This window comes from Scomber japonicus, chromosome 17 (genome assembly GCF_027409825.1).
Source record: "Scomber japonicus isolate fScoJap1 chromosome 17, fScoJap1.pri, whole genome shotgun sequence".
NCBI classification, from domain to species: Eukaryota; Metazoa; Chordata; class Actinopteri; order Scombriformes; family Scombridae; genus Scomber; species Scomber japonicus.
The window spans coordinates 18780008-18798721 of NC_070594.1; the positions used below are offsets into that span (position 1 = coordinate 18780008).

At 41.9% G+C, this 18714-nt stretch overlaps 1 protein-coding gene across 2 annotated transcripts in view; it reads left to right on the forward strand.

The window, feature by feature from the left end:
- Positions 1-18714, forward strand: part of akap12b (A kinase (PRKA) anchor protein 12b) — a 44054-nt gene that overhangs the window by 21781 nt on the left and 3559 nt on the right. Inside the window, exons 1-2 of one of the 2 annotated variants that reach the window (XM_053337174.1) lie at positions 9725-9777; positions 13781-18196. In XM_053337174.1, coding sequence (XP_053193149.1) covers positions 9753-9777; positions 13781-18192 — 4437 coding nt within the window. In that variant the 5' untranslated portion in view covers positions 9725-9752 and the 3' untranslated portion in view covers positions 18193-18196. Of the gene's footprint in view, positions 1-9724; positions 9778-13780; positions 18197-18714 lie in introns of those variants that run through there. The other variant, XM_053337173.1, reaches the window with a different exon arrangement.

Here is an 18714-nt window from a genome sequence, read left to right on the forward strand (position 1 = left end):
CAACTAACATTTTATCTTTTCGGACTTACAAGCCCACAGCATCTGATTCATGTTGAAAAATGTAGTTTCTCTATAATATAATTTCCACCTGTCCCTCACCACCTACGGGCCAATTGGGACTTTTCATGAGTGGCCCCTAGAGACAGTTCTGCTCCTTAAACTCCATATGTGACCAAATGGTCTAAAATATTTGACCTGATCTGAAATGGACATATGTTAAGAACTTATCCAAACTGAGGCAGAGGCACCCCTGTGATTTAGGGGTTAAAACACCAACCATGAACTACGGCATAGGACCTTTGTTGCATTTTTTGCTCCCTCGTTTCCTGTTATGCCACTCTCTACTGTTAATGCCCCCAAAAAAATGTCCAAACAGACACGAATAGAGAGAGAGAACACCAGCATTATCAATAACATGATGTTCCACGAGTTAACAATCAGCCACGATTGAAAAGAGTAGCAATATATGTCTTTTAATATACGCCTTAAAAGTTATACATTTTTCTCCTGTGATGATTATGACCATCGTAAATGGTGGGTGAGATATTTTTGGTTATAACACCTAAGGGATACTACTTAACTCAGTTGGACTGAATAAAGCTTGGTCCTGACCCAACTCTCAAATACTGCGCTCAGTAGTTGCCCAGTAAAGACCGCCAGTTTGAATTCACCAACTGGCCAACCAAACCAAAACTGCTGACTGATATGACCATCACAGAGCTTTCACTATCAGGACAAAAACAAGAGATGCACAACAGAAAATAATTAAAGTTGTATAAGAGCTTCAAGGCCGCAGATTAAAGAAATGCAAGGGAGTGAAAGGAAGGGAGATACACAATGAAGTAAGGAGAGAGAGAGAGAGAGAGAGAGAGAGAGAGAGAGAGAGAAGATAGGGGAATGAAAGGTATTGGGGGCGGCAGGGGTTTCTACCTCTTGTACAGCCTGATAAAGACAGCGATGCATTATGGGAGTCAGGAAGAGAATCTCTCTGATAACAAGGAAAAAATAACAAAGGACAGGCTGCACATCAAAGCACTGATGCATGAGCCAAAAACACACACATGGAAGTGTAACTCGTATGCAAACATATATCTCTATCAGGTATACCAGAGTGTTTACAGTGTGAGGACCAACACAGTGAAACAACACATCCAAAACACGTCACACACCAGACTGAATAACATGATGACTGGCAACCAAAGGAAAGCAACACCAAACTCACCCAATGTTTTAAAAAGCAGTACCTGTTCACTCTGTGCACATTGGAGACACTTGAACTATGCAGCAGATTTTCATGGGCATTTTTATTATGAAAGTCAATCAGCCAAATTATAGTTTAACTGTGAATGTATGTAAGCAAAGCAAAATACTTTAGTCTATCATCTGTATTGGAATGTTTCATCTAATCTGTCAAAGTATTTGTTTAAAAGGGTATCAAAGTATATGGATGGTGTGGTGTTACATTTTCCAGTCAGTAGTCAAACCCTTTTGGGAACACAAACACTGAATCTGCTGGTTCACACGGGGTCACTTTGCCCAGGAAAGGTCATATTTTGTGTTATTAGGCAAACCCTGAAAATGCTGGACAGGTAATCCAGGTAAATAAAAATTCAGAAGTGCAAATTCAGACTTGCTTTTGTTTGGATTTTTGTTTTGTAGAAAGGAAATGTGTTGTTATGGCTTCTTTCCTTCTGCGCACAAATACCGGGATTTCATATTTGGAGGCCTTAAGTTATGTATAAAACATAGATAATAATTTCTTAAGTCTGTTTTAGTTTGCTTGTGGTACCAGATGGGCTGAAAAGCATATACAGGAAGCCTGAAGCTTAGTAATGCAGAGATGCAGTTTTACACCAGGTTATTAGACAGAAAGGAACCCAATAAATAATACATGGGACCAGAGTTTTGAGGGAGAGCTTAAAATGGGAGAGGCAGGGGAAGGGCTTGAGACGATGCAGTAAAATTAGATAAGCTGCAGGCACCTACTGCATCAGTCAAGAATACAGTGCACCATTTCTTCAGATGTAGTCAACATGTTATTGCTTCATTTCTGTCAGAATAAGGCCTGTCTCCCTCACTACAGTCAATTTTGTGTATAACAATGAATGTAACCCATGTTTGTGTAGAGTCAGCGGTTGTTGCAGCTTTCCATTCAGGCCTGCATGTGTGTTTTGGGTTGCTAGTTTGGGGTGTGGGCGCATGGGTGCAGTGGGAGTCCAAAGAATGACATCATAGTTGATGTAATTCACTGGCTTGAGTCTTGCCTGTCCCTCCCAGATGGCTTGCAGGCTGCAAAAGAGGACAGATGTGGATTTCTGACAGACTTGAGATGGAGTGAATGCTGACTGTGTCTGTTTCGTGAGTGTGTGCAATAGTTTGAGTTAATTTGTAGCGATTCTGGGCATCATTTATAGGTCAAATAATGCGTGTGAAACATTTAATGATTGTTTTATACTAGTCGAGGGAGCAGATAGGTGCGGTTCACCACATTAATCAGTGTTCTGTAAGTTCTTAGTCCAAGAGAATAAAATAGTATTAGCGTTACCCATTGAATTTTGCTAGTGATGAAAACCGAGAATCAATTGATACAAAATACTAAACAAAAGATTACATTTTCTTTTAATGGGCACATAATCAAAATTCCAATTTGAAGACTCCTCCAGTGTTTAAAGCTTTTCCCTGCTGGATATCATCAGAAACTCAATCCATATGACATCTTTTGGGGGGCAATTGTTCCAATTTTCCTTTGAGAGCATCTCTCAACCTCAGCTGAGCTAAAAAGGCTCTAAAAGATCATTTGTAGAATAAGTGATAATGGAAAGTTCCCGCCCCACTGTACTATGTGACAAAGTATGTCAAAAAGTAAGACAATTTCTTAGAAATGGTTTTTGTCACAGATGTGCTACAAATTGTCAAAAACTATTCACCACGCACCACTGTTTCTTTTCTTGTTTTAATTTTCATGAGGTGAAAGTTCAGCTGTGTGTGTGTGTGTGTGTGTGTGTGTGTGTGTGTGTGTGTGTGTGTGTGTGTGTGTGTGTGTGTGTGTGTGTGTGTGTGTGTTGATGTGTGTGTATGTGGCCATGGATCTATTACTCAGGCTTGGCTCTGGGAGACGGAGGTGTTTGCGTTGCCAAAACGTTCATCATGCCTGTGGAAGCGACCTCTCCCTGCACTTAAACTGTGTCTGATCTCCGCCAATAAAGCGTCATGCTTTACTGTCATCATAACGCAGACCAGCCGCTTGCTCGTTGCCGTTGGATTTTTGCCCGTATTACTTTTACAACTGACAATACTCTTTACAGTCGGCTTTCCTACTAAAGATGTTCTTGTGCATCTTTTTCTACTGTACTTACTACTGGAAGGAGTTCTGCTGTCCTTGGTTTGTACTGTACTTGCACAGACACTAATCCATCATGCTGTAAGACATCAAAATGATTTTTCTTCCCTTTGAGGAGGAAAGTGATCCCAGAGTTTTAGATTAGAGTGCTTGAAAGCCCCTCAGTCCCTCAAGATTGATCTTTGTCCAATCAGTAGTTCAATTATATTCATCTTTGCTGCATGTTTTATTTCGTTTTTTGTTATGAAGCGGTTGCTTTAAGGTTACACTTCAGGGCAAGAGAGGAAAGGAGAGCTCTGTAAGAAAGCTGTGATTCATCTGTCAGGAGCTCAACAAGCTCAACAACAATGTATAAGCTGTTAAAATGAAGCTTCAGTAAGTTGTGACCAGCCACATCATCAACAAAAGCATGATCGGGTGATGCCAAACAAAAATATTGACACCTAGTTGTTCATTGTTCAATAAGATGGTCTATTAAAAGTCATCAAATAAACCTCCTAAATATCTTACACTCACATACCAAACATCACCCGATCCCAACCGCCACGCCCAGTCCACTACATTATACTCCTGCTCATTTCACTATAAATTGCTTTGTGTTTTGTTCTCACTACATTTTTAAAGCTATTTATTGAATTATAATTGAATTATTATAAGTCTGCTATTACAGATTCTGCTATGTTTAGTCCCCAAACATAATTGTAGCTAAACCACAAATGTCAGGCTCATGATGGCATGAGAGAGTCCAGGGACAGTCACAGTTAGGCGTCATCCTCTGGGCACCATGAATGTCATTAAATTTGATGGCAATCAATAAATAATGGTCTGTAGTTTCAGTCTGGACCAAATTGGTGGACCGACACCAGCATCCACAGAGACATGCTCCTAGCATTTCAGTCATGGCAGAATTGATATAAACTGGCTCGCTTGTAGTGACAAAGGGATTTAGTTAAATATAAAAAAGTGTTTGCAGGGTTTCTAGACAGTATCTAAATTTAACATTGCTCTCAGACTACTTACTTGCTTGTAGATGCTACTAATTTTGGCCATTAAAGCAGTTTTGTTTGAACAATAAATAACTCAGATGTGACGTAATATGGGTCACTGTGACCCAGACTTAAAAGGAGAAGTTATTTTTTCTATAGTTTCCAGTTTTCATAGACAACTGGTCCTGATTACTGGACATGCTAATGTACTGTATCCAAAATGCACCATATCCAAAACATATACTATATTTGTAAGGAGTGTTTACATTCTCTGTCACAATCAAACCATTTGATATAACTGCTTTAAAGGGATTGTCCAGGATGCACAGGACCTAAAATTACAGTAATAAGGTCAAATTCATTGTAGACTCCCACCAGAGTTTCCAGACCCCCCAGGACCCACTCGTCTCTAAAGGCTCCCCTCTCTCATCTTTCCCGGCATCAGGGAACCTAATCTTCCTCCTCAACCCCTAACCTCCCCCAGGCACATGGAGGATTGAGAGAATAGACCAGGAATGTGAGTGACCCCTCCTTCTCCTCCTTCTTAAATGGTGTTATGGCCCCTTGTTACAATGCAGCAAGTATCCATACACTACAATAAGTCATTTTTACCTGACATTTAATGATAAAATCTTTTTTTTTTTTTAAATGAGTGCCAAGGATGTGTCAGTGAGGTGAAGGTTTTTCACTTGCCCACAATGCAAGAATTAAGTGTAATCTACTTGGTGCTGGATACTTGATACTTCAGCGATCTGCAGACATTTATTTTCAAGGGAAGTCCCAAAACAAATAGAATTGTTGTGAAAACAAGTGGAATTATCTCACTGCTTTGGCCTTTTGCAGAGAAATTAGATTAAAACACTTGGTTGATATTAAATGACTTGTGAAGTTGAGCAATTTCTCAACTTCAGTGTGGATCAAGCACAAGTTAGTGGATTTCTGCCCAAAACCAGATATTAAGCAGGGCCATGCGTAAAGCTGAGGTAAGAAAGATGGATAAGCAGCCAGGAAGAGGGATAAGATCAAGTGTGAAAAGCATCGTTGGGCAAATTCTCATGAATACAGCTGGATTGTGAGTGGGAACCCTCTCTTTTGGCCTATGGGCGAGATAAGCTACGTTTTGGGTTGTGCAACATTTTTTATCAACAACATATAAAGCTTCTATTTGTCTCTTCACTATTTGGTACCATGCTACTATCTAAAATATGTTAAATGACAAAGAATCAATTGAATGACTGATTTCAGCGGGTCAAAACACATCAAAGATCACCATTTGTAAATGTGGACCATTTACAAGGTCTTTTCAAGCCCTGGGAGGCCTCCTTTAGATCTCCCACTTACAATCCACTCTGTACTGGAAGACAAGATGATGCATAACAACAACTGGAATGCCAAATTGCTGGTGCAAAAATTTCAGGAATGCAGAGAAAAGTGAAGACAAGTATAACAGATGGCTGGGCTGGCTAAACATACTCCTCTGGAAGAAATGCTGTTCTTCACCCAAATTTAAAAACAGCCCATTTTTGTTTCAAAGTGATGCAGCTGTCTAACAAGCTGGTGGGAGCAGGACAACAACAACAGAAGCACACATACTTGATTACAAATGTAATTGTTGTAATTTGCATGCAAGATAATCCTGATTTTAATGAACAAACACCTTATCTCTGTAATTTCATATTACAGCTGCTCACAAGATCCTTCATTGTTCACAGCAAATGTAAACTAAAGATTGTTACAAAATACTTGAATCGGAGACGTCATGACCACGGTGTTCATCTCAAAACACTACAATACGTACTGTGTGGACAAAATGTCAGCAAGAAAAGGCGGAAAGGTCTGAACAGACTGTGCAGAGTTCAGAATGAAGTGTAACTCGAGGAAACGGGCAAAAGGAAGAGGAAATGGTGATGTCAAGAGATGACTGTTTTTCCTGTCCGACATTCTTATCCATCCCTCCGGCCCTCACGCAAACAGGAGGAGGGGTGGGATTTGGGCTCAGGAGGATTCAGGAGAAAGTGGTTAAGAGAGAGAAGGATTAAAGATGACTAGAGTGTGGATTGAGGTAATAAAATGAGAGCATGAAAGGAGGCGAAAAGAAGAATAAAAATGGGGAATAAAGGACAGATATTGAATGAAGAATCTCTCTGATCTTGAGCAATTTCACACACACACACACACACACACACACACACACACACACACACACACACACACACACAGACACTGTATCCTTCGTTTCCCTTTCCTCCAATTATTTCACCATCACCCTATCCAGTTCTTGGAATTCTCAGAGTAGGAGGCGGTTTCTTCTGTGCTGTCCGATGATGTAATGCACGTCTTTACAGGCTACAAAAGAGAGCCTCCACCCAGCACCCCAACCCACCCCTCGCACGTCCGTTCAAGACCCGTCCTCAAACATTCCTGAATACAGGCACGTTTTTTTCTGAGTTATCGAGATATGTGGGGCGTCAACCCCCGAGACTCAGCACTGTGTTATCCTGACTTAACTGCAGTTTGAATATGAAATAAGTCCCATTTGTGCTGTGAAAGCAAAGAGGGAAGCAAAAGAAGAAAATAATGTGACCCTTTAACATTGTAGTTTTCTCCTTTCAGTTCCCCTCAAGTATAGTTTTAAGGTAGTTGAAAGGATCTTATTCCATTCTATTATCCATTGTCCATCAAATAGAAGTATTCCAAATTTCTCATCCATTATTTTATAGACCTTTACCCCAAATTCAGCCTGAAATATTTGGTGTTTTCCAAAGGTTTGGTCTCCATTTGAATTTTAGTGCTATCATATCAGTCCTGTCATATTTAGTGCTATTGATTTGTCGATTGAGAAAAATGAAAACTGTAACTACTTTGATTAATTATAAACAAAGGTTGTAGACATTTAGTGGTTCCACCTTTTAAATGTGAAAACTCCATGGTTTGAGTTCTGTTGGTTCAAACGGTGTTGGGCTGCAAATAATTAGTTTGACTGGGTCACTGTTGGGGCTCTTGGGTTTAAGGGGTTAATCAAATTAGCACCTTAACCAACAAAGATAACAGAGAAGAAAAACAAAACTTTAATGTGACACCAGTGTACTCTTAATTTTATATCATTGCCATAGAGGAATGTGACTTGTAGTGCGACGTGGTGGCTCTTTTTGTTGTTTTTTTGTATGTATGAAAATAGCTGAGGCAACATAGACACACTGGGTTGGTTTTGTTGTTTTTGAGCAGTTTGGTGGTAATTATATGAAGATAAATCTCATCCTGTAACTCCAAAATGAACCAGTTGAATTATTTACAGCGGTATGTCTTCAGCGTAGCCTGAATCTGTGCGTGTGCCTAAATTAAAATCTCCTGGAAGTCCAGGAATGTGACTGATATGTGTGAGTCATATGAAGGAAGTCGGGAGGGAAAAGGAAGATGTGGGCCCATCCTACGGAGGTACTCGAATTCTGAATTCCCATCTGTCTGATTCACTGTCCACTCAGCATAATATACAGTCATAGTGTAGCATGGACAAATAGTGTAGTAAAATATCTTCAGGATGAGTCACTGCGATAACAGAAAGCCTCACTGGTGTGTCAGACAACAATTTTGAGCAAATGACTGTGATTAAATGAATGACTCCAGTAGGATTTAACTCTTAATTTGCAGCTACTCATGAATGCATAGATAGAATAAAATTATATACTTATCTCAAGAATAGAGCAGAAACACTAGCCATGTAGGCTATTTATCCGTAATTTTATAAAGAGTGATTTTATTTATTATGTCTGGAACTTTCTCTTGAAAATAATATATCTCATTAGATTTGTGACTGTCTTCTCTCACTGTTGCCAGCTCTGATAAGAACCATGAAGCCTTTCATTCATGAGCATAGAGCTTGGTATTCACATCTCTCTATTCATTGGATGTGAAGAAACTCACAGGAAGTGGTGTTGAATAAAGTAACATTTTGTCCAACATTTGTCTTGTTTTGATCTGATTTGATTTTAAGTCGATTTGTCAGTTTGTACCTTAGAAATTTGGGGGAAATATCAAGTTCCTGTTTTGTGTAAGAAAAGTATACAAAACTAGTGTACTCATAATTGCTCTTAACTTTAATAGTCTTGCACCAGGAGCTGATACTGTTAAGGTTAGACATGTAATCAGCATATTTCCTACCGTGTGAATACTGTGCCCACATTTCAAAGCCTGCACATACACACTTTCAGACGGTACTTGATTACAGCTGTTATCATCTATTTGGGAGCATACAAGATGGAATTCACACATTCCTCTGGGACAATGCCGAAGTGTGACAGATCTGATTATGCTGGTATTTACCTGAGGATTTATCTGCATTCCTTCTAGTCTCTCCTCTCCTCAGACAAAAGCTGAATTAAATGTGTCTGTATAGGAGTAATTGAGAAGAGCCTATTAACATTCACAGTGGGGGTCGTTGTCAACTCGGGTCGTTCATGGTTTTGGTTTAGGCCCTTAGTATGAGCCCCAAACAATGACGTGTTTACAGAGTTTTGGGACTGTAGTCTAGGTGTCTTTACTTCAAAGAAATTGGGGTTGTAAATCCAAAAAAACAGAAAAAATGTCCCAAAAATACCATGTAAAAAGTTTCCCTCTTGTTTGTCTTTGTCAACATTCCTCAGCATGACTGGTGACATAAGCCATGAGACACATGGAAGAGCCCGGGTTGCCTCCTGAAAGAGGGATTAGATGGGAGAAAAGGTGGGGCAGGGGCTCGAGACTGTTTTTAATAGTCTGTGAGAAACTGTCTTTTGAGGATGCACGTGTATCCAGAGAAGGAGGATGTATAGCCCCTTTCAGTGAAACAACGTGTTTGACTTTCTGTGTATGTAACAGGGTGGGTGGTGAGGTGGGGAAGGGGGGGGGGGGTGTACGATAGAGGAGAGTTTATGGCGTTCACACATGTACAGTGGTTGCAGTTTTGTGAAAGGGTGCTTCTTTCAAAGATCACATGATGAGCTCCAGTCATCCCAGTTTGGAAGTCTAAGGGAGAGCGAGTGGATAAGGGCGGGGGAGGAGGAGAGGGAAGGGAAGGTGGGTGGAGGGGGGCTCATTCAGAACAGCTGAAGAAAAGAGGGGGGTGGGAGGAAGTGGGAGGCAGGGGTGGTCCTAACATGACATGTATGTCAGTCTGTTGAAATGTGTGTGGGGCTCTCTTTTTCTCCACATACTGACCGAGAAGCGCTGGAAGAAAGAGATACAGCTTCTACCAACAGACTGAATTCACCATTTAAGACGGAGCCAACTCAAAGAAGCAGATCTTAATAGAATATACTGAGTGTGAAGTTAAGTGAGAGAAACAAAACAAAGACTAAATAGGAGGCGTTTTAAATAGTTTTATTTTTCATCATCTAATATTTTTGTATCTTATTTTTTTTTTTGGAGAAAGTATTTTTGGACTTTTACCAATGCTTGGAACAATTACTCTAACAGGTAAGCACGTTTGGTCTCAAAACATTTGAACAGTTTATGATTCTCAGTCATTGCAAAATTTACTCAACACAAACATTGCTTTACTGTGCTTGTTGTTAAGTTAAAACCTGATTATTTTTGTTGGATTTTTGCCAATTACTTAGGACCATAAGTTGGAAATCAAAGTAGTGGTTTCTCCTTACATGAGTGAGAATAGCTGAAGGCATTGTTGTCCTGAGGGTGTGGTTAGTGGGTTAGCGTTGTGGTTTGTAGTTGTCCTGACACAGACGAGAGTGATTTCAGTTGAAGATAACTTTGGCAACTGTACAACATGAGGAAAAAGAAAAAGAAAAAGTTGTAGTAGTAGTAGTTTTCTTATTTAATGAAATTTAAACTTTTGTTTACTCCCTCAAATGTTCATTCATGATTTGTGTGTATCACCAGTGGCTTCTGTAGAACAAATGCGGTATCTCCTAAAAAAGCATCCTCTTTATACAGAAGCTTTATACAATGCTAATATGAATCTCTTTATCAATCAAACATTTCCCTTTAAATACTACTGACACTAGCCAAAGAGAATAAGTGCTCTGAAGTATACATCCCATACTATGTCCCAAACTTCATGGTGGGAAAAGAATTTCACACAGTGACAGCTGCCAGAAATATATTTACAGAATTTACAGAAATATTTTTAAAGGCTGCTTTTAGCTCATGTCAGTATCTGAGCCAGCGTCTCATCATGTGAAGTATTTCATTAGATTAGAGTGAGATCCTAATTCCCAATGGGGTTATTCAGTTTAGCTGCAAAGAATAGGGTGGGAGGAGAGAGGGGCGTATGGAATTAATTACATGCCAAGACTGATTATTCCTCATGCCTTGATAACTGTGAGTTATGGTAAAAACAGCAGGTCTGGATTGTTTTGATTCCTCAGATTTTGGGTTCTGTGCACATGGACTTCCAAAACATTGATTTTTACACATAAACATTTGTATAATCTGGTTTACTGTCACATCAGAGCCTGATTTGATGTTAATGAGATAAGGGCGAGGCAAATGGTCGAACTGGGGTGTTATTAAGCGCTGCGACTGGTGATGTGTAGGGTCCCCTGTAGCCTCGGAGACACTCTGACCACACCTTTGATAAAGAGAGGGGGTGCTTGAAGGGGTCCCGTCCATGTTGGGGGAGGGTGTTTGGGTGTGGGGGGTCTCTTGGCCTCTTTCTCTAACTGACTTCTTTTGTTTGTCTGTTTGCAGACTATAGTAATTATAACAAGGATTTGCATATATTTGGGAAAGTTTGTAAATACTGTCTAAAAAGAATAGCTGTCATTCAGCTTCCCAACCGTCCCCTTGCCCCCCACCCCACCCCTAAACACAAACTCATAGTAGTTTGCCACAACAGAAACATTATCTGATCTCACTGGAGACTTGGGGTAGGGTTTACAACTGTTGGTTTTTGGCTATGGTGATATTTAATATGAGAGCATCGTCTTACATGACTACCACCTAAACAAAGCCCATTTTCAGCAGGGACAGCAGTGAGAGAACTATGAGCAAGCATGTTTCTATCAGAGATGTGTAACACCCTCTGAAGTAAAGCCTCAGGGCAGACCACCCTCCCCCCAAAAACCCTGTTCCTCCATCTCTTAACTGTCCCCTCCTCACCCCTTGCAGCCTCACCCCTCACACTCACATTCTTTCTGGTACAGTCGTTATTCAAAACACCCGCCCTCCTCCTCTACACATTTACTCCTCTACCCCCACCCACCAAACCAGCTCAGTATAGGGATGTTCACAGTTGTGTGCCTGTAAAGAAGAAAAAAACTGTTTGGCCGGAAAACAAAGATCAAAAAGACGAGGGAGATGCCAGTAGTCTGTTAAATCAACATGGTTTCTGTTTTATTATCCATGTAGATACACACAGCCTCATCTGGCTCACTAAAAGTCTGACCCCTCCCTCAAACACACACCGGAATTTCATTGAAAACAGCTTTGAGGAGGAGAGATAGTAGTCATAGCTGAGCTAAAGTTGCGTCAAGGAATAAAATGATTAGTTTCATATTAGGTTAGTGTGTATTTGCTGACTTTTGTTATATGATGCATCTGGTCTTCATCTGGTCTTGCTTAACAACAGTGTAGCTGGACAACAAGCCTGAAAATAACACCCCACTACCATAGGACCCTTGTGTATTTTTATAAATTGACCAGGCATGTCTTTATTCACATTTATGTAAATTTGGTGAAGTCAGCAAACTCCAAATTTACATAAACATGAATAAAGATATGCCTGAGCAATTTATAAAAATACAATTTATAACCCCTCCCACCCCCCCTTCTTTATTTTCAGAGGCCAGCGTGGGTTAGAAGGCTATTGTGTTTGCATGAGTGTGTGCCTTGGGAAGGGGGTGGTTCCCCATCCATCCTGCTGTGGTGGAATTTGGGTCAAGGGGATTGGGATGTATTTTAAGGAGGGGTAGTTGAGGCCTGTATTGTTTGATTTGAGTCTTATGCACAGGCAGTCGAGACACAGTTTAACTGAAAAACACATAAACATTCCCTTGGTGTTTATCTTCAGATTATGTTTAGGGCATCCTAAAATAATTCCCCCAAACATACAGTGAACAACATAGCTCACATTCCTTTCAAGTCAAATACCTACATAAGATTTGGGTGTGTCTTCACTAACAATATTAGTGTATGAAAGCACTTTATTGTGTGATATAAAGGTAGTGTTAAATGCTCCAATATTTGGCTATTGGTGTTACGTAATTTCCTGCACTGGCAGGTAAACATTTAGGCATTTTAAAGCTAAGATAGCCATGGAATGCAGAGCTGCTGAGTGAAGCTTCTTGTCTATAATTTAGGAAAAGGATGTGGACAGATTGTGGGCACACAGTTTTACATTTTTGTGTGACACAAAAACAAAGCCACCTTTTATAGAAATTGAGATTTATTAACAAACTGAATACTGTTTTTTCACATCAGAAAACACATTGGCAGTAAGAATTGGGAAATACCATGTTGTTGTTTCCCATTTTACTCACAGTGAATGAGTTATAGTCTCATTTTGTAGATTATGTAGTTGTGTGCTTTGCAGAAAGAGGCAACAAGAGGGTGGTAGTATGCTTTAAGGAATGTATATGTGTCTTTGTGTTTCCAAGAGTGTGTAATCAGGTAAGCTCCTATCTGGGCATTAAAGAATGGAATTTGTTTTGAGAGGGGGTATCAGATGTGAGGTTTTGCAGACTGTAGTGAGATCTGAAAGGAGAAAAAATGGAGAAAAGCTTCAGACACTGGCAGGTCGTCATCCCCCTACGCCTTCCTCTGTCAAAACATGGCATGGCAAGCAGGCCAGTTTATGTATGTATTTAACTTTTATCTCAGCTGCTAATATACCATTTATCTTACATTTGTATAACTACAAATAAATAAAACTCAAAATAATGCAACAAGTGATCCCGCTTAACCATAAAAAGAAACTAGAAGTGGTTCAGGCAAAGCACCGCTCTAAGTTTATGTCATAGGACACTAATCCATGAACTGGCAACAGTATTACTCTCATTGTGCAACAGTTTCTATGAAGTGGCCCTCGGGGGTTGATGTTTTATTTGTGTCTGTGCCTAAACTTTTCTTTCTTTGGCATGTTTACGTAACGAAGGCTTAGCTGGACCAAACTGCTATCTGATTTTAATTAAGCATTCATCTGCTTAATAAAATCAACGCAGGGGGTCAGGGTCTCTACAGATACTTTGCATCTCTGATTATCTGCAGACGCTATGAAACTTTAATCAGTAATACAAAACTTGCATTTGTTTTTTGGAGTAATGCTATATATATATTTATTGAACAAAGGGATTTATGTTGCCTGGGCTGGTGTTTTGACTCCTCATCATTATTTCAAGTTATTTAATTAAAGGTCAACATTTCTTTTTTAAAACATGGGAATGTTGTCACTGATTTTTCACTTTTTACAGTAGAAAGCAGTAAACTTGAGTGAAAGTTCTTTGTTTTCTTGTCATTTCAGTTGGCCAGCCAGATGGTGTGTCTGTTGCTCAGAAGGAGGAGGCTCCTGAAACTATGGACACCATCCAGGATGAAGTGGCTCCTCAAGTGAATGGCGAGAAAGTGGAGAAAGTGTCTGCTGATGCCAATGACATCTCTGCTGTTGAGGAGAAGGCAGCAGAGGAGAAACCTGATGACGCCAGTGAGGTGGGCTTCAAGAAGATCTTCCGTTTTGTGGGCTTTAAGTTCACACTGAAGAAGGACAGAAGTGAGGAGAAAGACCCTGTGAAGCTACTGACAGTTAAAGATAAAGATGGAGAAGAGGTCAGTGGGGCTGATGAACCTGCAAAGGAGAAAGAGGAGGAAGCTGCCAATGCTGAGGAGAGCACAACTAAAGAAAAGGAGGCTGACACAGAGGCATCCACTGCTGAGACTGAAGTCAGTAAAGATACTAACAAGTCTGAAACCACTGATGTCTCAGCTGACAACTCTGCAACTGAAACTACTGATAAAGCAGTAAAGGAGGAAGGAGCTGAGAAGGAAGGTGAGGTCAGTCCACCTACCCAGGAGACCACTGTTTCCCCCTTCAGGAAGCTCTTTACCAGTGGGCTCTTTTCTAACCTGCGAAAGAAAGCAAGCATCAAGAAGACAAAAGAGGAGGAAGAGAAGGAGGCAGCTGCTCAGGAGGAGACAGCCAAGACAGAAGAAACTGCTGCTGTGGAAGATAAGGAGGAGAAGGTTGAAGTGGAGCAAGAAACAAAGGAAGAGGAACCAGTGACTCCAGAGGAAGAAAAATCAGAGCCCAAGGAAGAAGCACTGGTTACCCCTGAGGAAGAAAAATCAGAGCCAACCCCAGAGCCTGAGGTCACTGGTGAAACATCTGCTCCTACAGAAACTCCTACTGATGAGACCAAACAAGATAAAGAGCAGGCACCTAGCGCAGAAGAAGAAAAGGTTCCAGCAGAGGTGATGTCTGAGGCTGAGCTGCTATCATCACAGGAGAAGGTGAAGCCACAGGGAAGCCCACTGAAAAAGCTTTTCACTGGAGCTGGCTTGAAGAAACTCTCCACTAAGAAACAGAAGAGCAAGAAAGATACTGAGACCAAGTTGACTGAGTCTGGGGAGCAGGCGGCTGAGCAACTTCAATCATCCACTGAGTCAACAGAGGCTCCAAAAGCTGACAGTGGACCCTCATCTCCAGAGGAGTCAGGAGAGCATGTTCTGGCTGTGGAGGTGACCCCAGTGGAGTCCAGCCAAGAAACTGATGGTGAGGTTACCTCTGATGGAGAGAAGAAAAAAGAAGGCATCATTGCCTGGTCCTCCTTCAAGAAACTAGTGACGCCCAAGAAGCGTGTAAAAAGGTCTTCTGAGAGTGAAGATGAAGCCACAGGTGAGAAACCAGCAAAGTCGGCCACCCTGTCCTCTTCTGAGAGTGCAGCATTAGCAGATAAGAGTGTTGAGGAGGAGGCAAAGGAGGATAAGCCCACTGAGGAAGAGCCAAAGACTGAAAACACTGAGAAACTGGTAAGCAGCACCGAGGAGCCCAAGAAGAAAATGGACACCTCTGTCTCCTGGGAGGCTCTAATGTGTATGGGTGGACCTAAAAAGAGGACTAGACGGACCTCTGATTCTGATGATGATGAGACCAAGATTGACGAGGATGCTCCAGAAGCAGCAGCAGCAGTAGCAGCAGCAGTAGCAGATGGAGAGCAGGACGGCAAAGCTGAGATTGCTCTTGTTACCTCGCAAAACACTGAGAGTGAAGGAGAAGTTGCTTCCTCCCCTGAACCTTTAAACAGCCCCCCTGAAAGAGAGTCAACCTGGGACACCCTGAAACGCATAGTACTGTCAAAGAAGGCCAAAACTGAGGAAAAGGCTGAGGAAGGCACAGACCAAGTCCAGTCAGACAGTGAAGCACCCAAAGATGAGTCATCATTCTCTTTGAGAAAGTTCTTCCCAGGACGCAGGAAGAAGAAGTCTGAGAAACAAGCCTCCAGTGAACAGCCCTCAGGTGAGGAGGACTCTGACACTCCAGCAGTGGTTCCTCTCTCAGAGTATGATGAACAAGTTGAAACTAAAGAGGAGGAGCCAGCAGAGTCAGCTACAGTCCAGATTACAGTGTCTGCCACTGAAGATAGAGCTCCTTCCTGGATCCCAGCTGTCATCGAAGATATTGAGGACAGCCATGATCAGCAGCTGAGTGACATTCCAGAGGAAGGAGAGAACGCTGCCACACCAAAGTCTGTTGACACTGACATAGCCGATGATGAAAGTGAAGACCACCTTACTCTGCCTCCTAAAGCTGTAGGACGCACAGGGCGCAGACTGTCCACAGCTGAGGTGAAACCTGTCGTTCCAGCTCCAGCTGCAGAAACCACTGTTCCTCAGGGACCCAAGTCAGAAAGTGCACAGGAGGTTGTTGAGGGTATTGAGGCCCAAATCAATGAAATTCCAATCAAGACATCAGTTACTACTGAAGATGTGCCAATACAGGTAGCCTCTGAAAATACTGAATATGAACCACCAACTGAGAATGCTGAATGCACGACGAATACCATCCTGGAACCACATACTCGTAGTGAAGCCATGGCTATCTGCACTGGCCTAGGAACCAAGGAGATTGCCAAAATAGCTCTGGAGAAACCTGCAATGCCAGTTGTAGAATGTGTGGCTGTGATCCATGATGCTCTAAGTACAGAGGTGTCAATTGAAGAAAAGCCAATAAATACTGAGGAAGCCAATGTTGCAGAAGATGAAGTGGTCAATGCCCAAGTCCATCAAATAGAAACAACTCAGCTTGGGCATATTGTTGAAAATTCACAGGTTGAAATGCCAGACATTCAAGCCGCCACTGAGAGCTGTGAACCTGACATTGAAAAGGTTGGAATCATCAGCACTGTATTGGAGGAGTCTGAAGTTGTTCAGCCCACGACCACAACAGAGAACTCTCCTAAAGCTGTAGTAGTCAATCCTATTACACCAACATCTGAAACTGCTGTCTGCATCCAGAGCGTAGAAGTCACTGAGCAAAATGTGGAAAGCAAGGAAGTGGACATTGACATGGAGCAACTTGCTGCTACTGAGGAAAACACCCCTGTAGAAGAAATAGTCCAAGTTGTGACTAAGGAGATATCATCCACCATATGTGAAGCTACAAAAAACACCATAACCATTGAGACTGAACCAACCATTCCTGTAGTTGTACCAAGTGAGGAGATTCCTGTTATCACAGAAACAGTGGTCCTTGTAGCTCCGATCACTGTGGAGTCTGACGAAGTGACAACCTCTGACGTGGTGATCATGGAAAATGCATCAGTGTCAGAGCCGGTCGGTGATGAGCCAATCCAGGTGGAGGAAACCAAGGAGGAGGAGAAGACAGTTGTAGAAAGTGTGGAGGTCACTACCATTCAAACACCAGAGACAGAGCTAATTGCTGTCATTGAGCAGGCCAACGAGGAGATTGTGGATATCAAGGATGACGTGCAGAAGGCCAGTCAAATTGAGGCCCAGAGTATGGTCATTGCTCAGGCGGTCATTCAGGAAGCTGTGGATAAAGTTTCAGAAGATGCACCTGAACCCAAAAAGCCAACCACCCCAACTGCCACCACCCCAACTGCCACCATCCCAACACCAGTCCAGGCAGTAGAAACCACAGAGAAAGAGATTGAGATCACAACAGAGGCCCCTGTTATCACCGACACCCCTGTTCCTGTTGTCTGTGAAAAACAAGCACCAAAGTCACCACAGCCACTGCGTGTTGCCGTGGAAGTCATTGACACAATTCCAATAGAGATCACAGAGAGCCTTGATGCCTCTGTAGAGGAGGAAAAGAAATCAGAGGAAGGGTTGAAGAAAGCTGTGGAGGTAAAAGTAAGTGAAGAAACTGTCATAGTGGAAGAAGTTTTAGAGATAAATGCAGATATTCCAAAAGGTGAAGATCTTGAAGATATCAAGGAGGAACCGAGCAAGGAAGAAGAAGATGTAAAAGAATCAGCTGAAGAAGTAAAACCACAATCAGAGGAAACCGAGTTAGCCCCTTCAGAGGAGACCAAGGAGAAAGAGATCCATACGGCACCCAAAATGGTTCTGCAGATAGCACAGGTGGTTGAGGAACTGTCAGTAGAAGAAGAGGCTGTGATAGAGTTTAACAGTGACGGTCCTATGGACTCTGAAGACACCAAGGCGGATGAGGAACCTGCAAGTGAAAAGCAAGTCTCAGAAAGTCTCTCAACGCAGGCAGAAGAACCTCAAGAGGCAGCTTCAACGGAGGATGCCACTTCCAACCAAGTGACAGAGGCAGCAGCCAGCCAACCAGAGACAGAAAAGTCACCATCGGGAAAGTGCGCAGAGGTGATGGCACAGGTGATCGAGGTGATTGAGGAGGCTGTGAAGGAGATCGAGCCTGTGTCCACAGAGATCACAGCAGCATCATGAGCAGGTGAGACTGATCTTACAACAGCGATACACGTAGCCTATTATACGACAACAAATCAAAACGTAAAAGTTTTCTGTACAAAGCTTTTTGTAGTGTTTTAGTATTTGTGAAAATAGTGATGAACTGAAGAATGAAAAAAAGTTATTTTCAGAATTCCTTTGTTGGCCTATCAAACAATCTTCTCACAGTGGCTTTTTTTGAAACATCAATGGGCCCTACTTTTATTAGGGAGTAGGGGAGGGGATTTGCCCACTGACCAGATGAAAAAGCTTTTGTTCAGGCTATGAGTAACTAGGGGACCTTTGATATCAAAGCAGGAATGCCGCCGTTGACCCCTTCTTTGTAGGCCAGGGTCTTAAAGGGAAGCGGTGTGTGAGGGGCAGATGAACTTGTGCTGAAAGACTGATTATGATTCCTCCACTCCCTCCTCCTGTTTTTCTTCCATCACAGGCTCAGTATGGAGTCAAGAAACCACATCGGAGTATGCATTTGTTAGATTCAAACCCTCAAAGACCACAAAT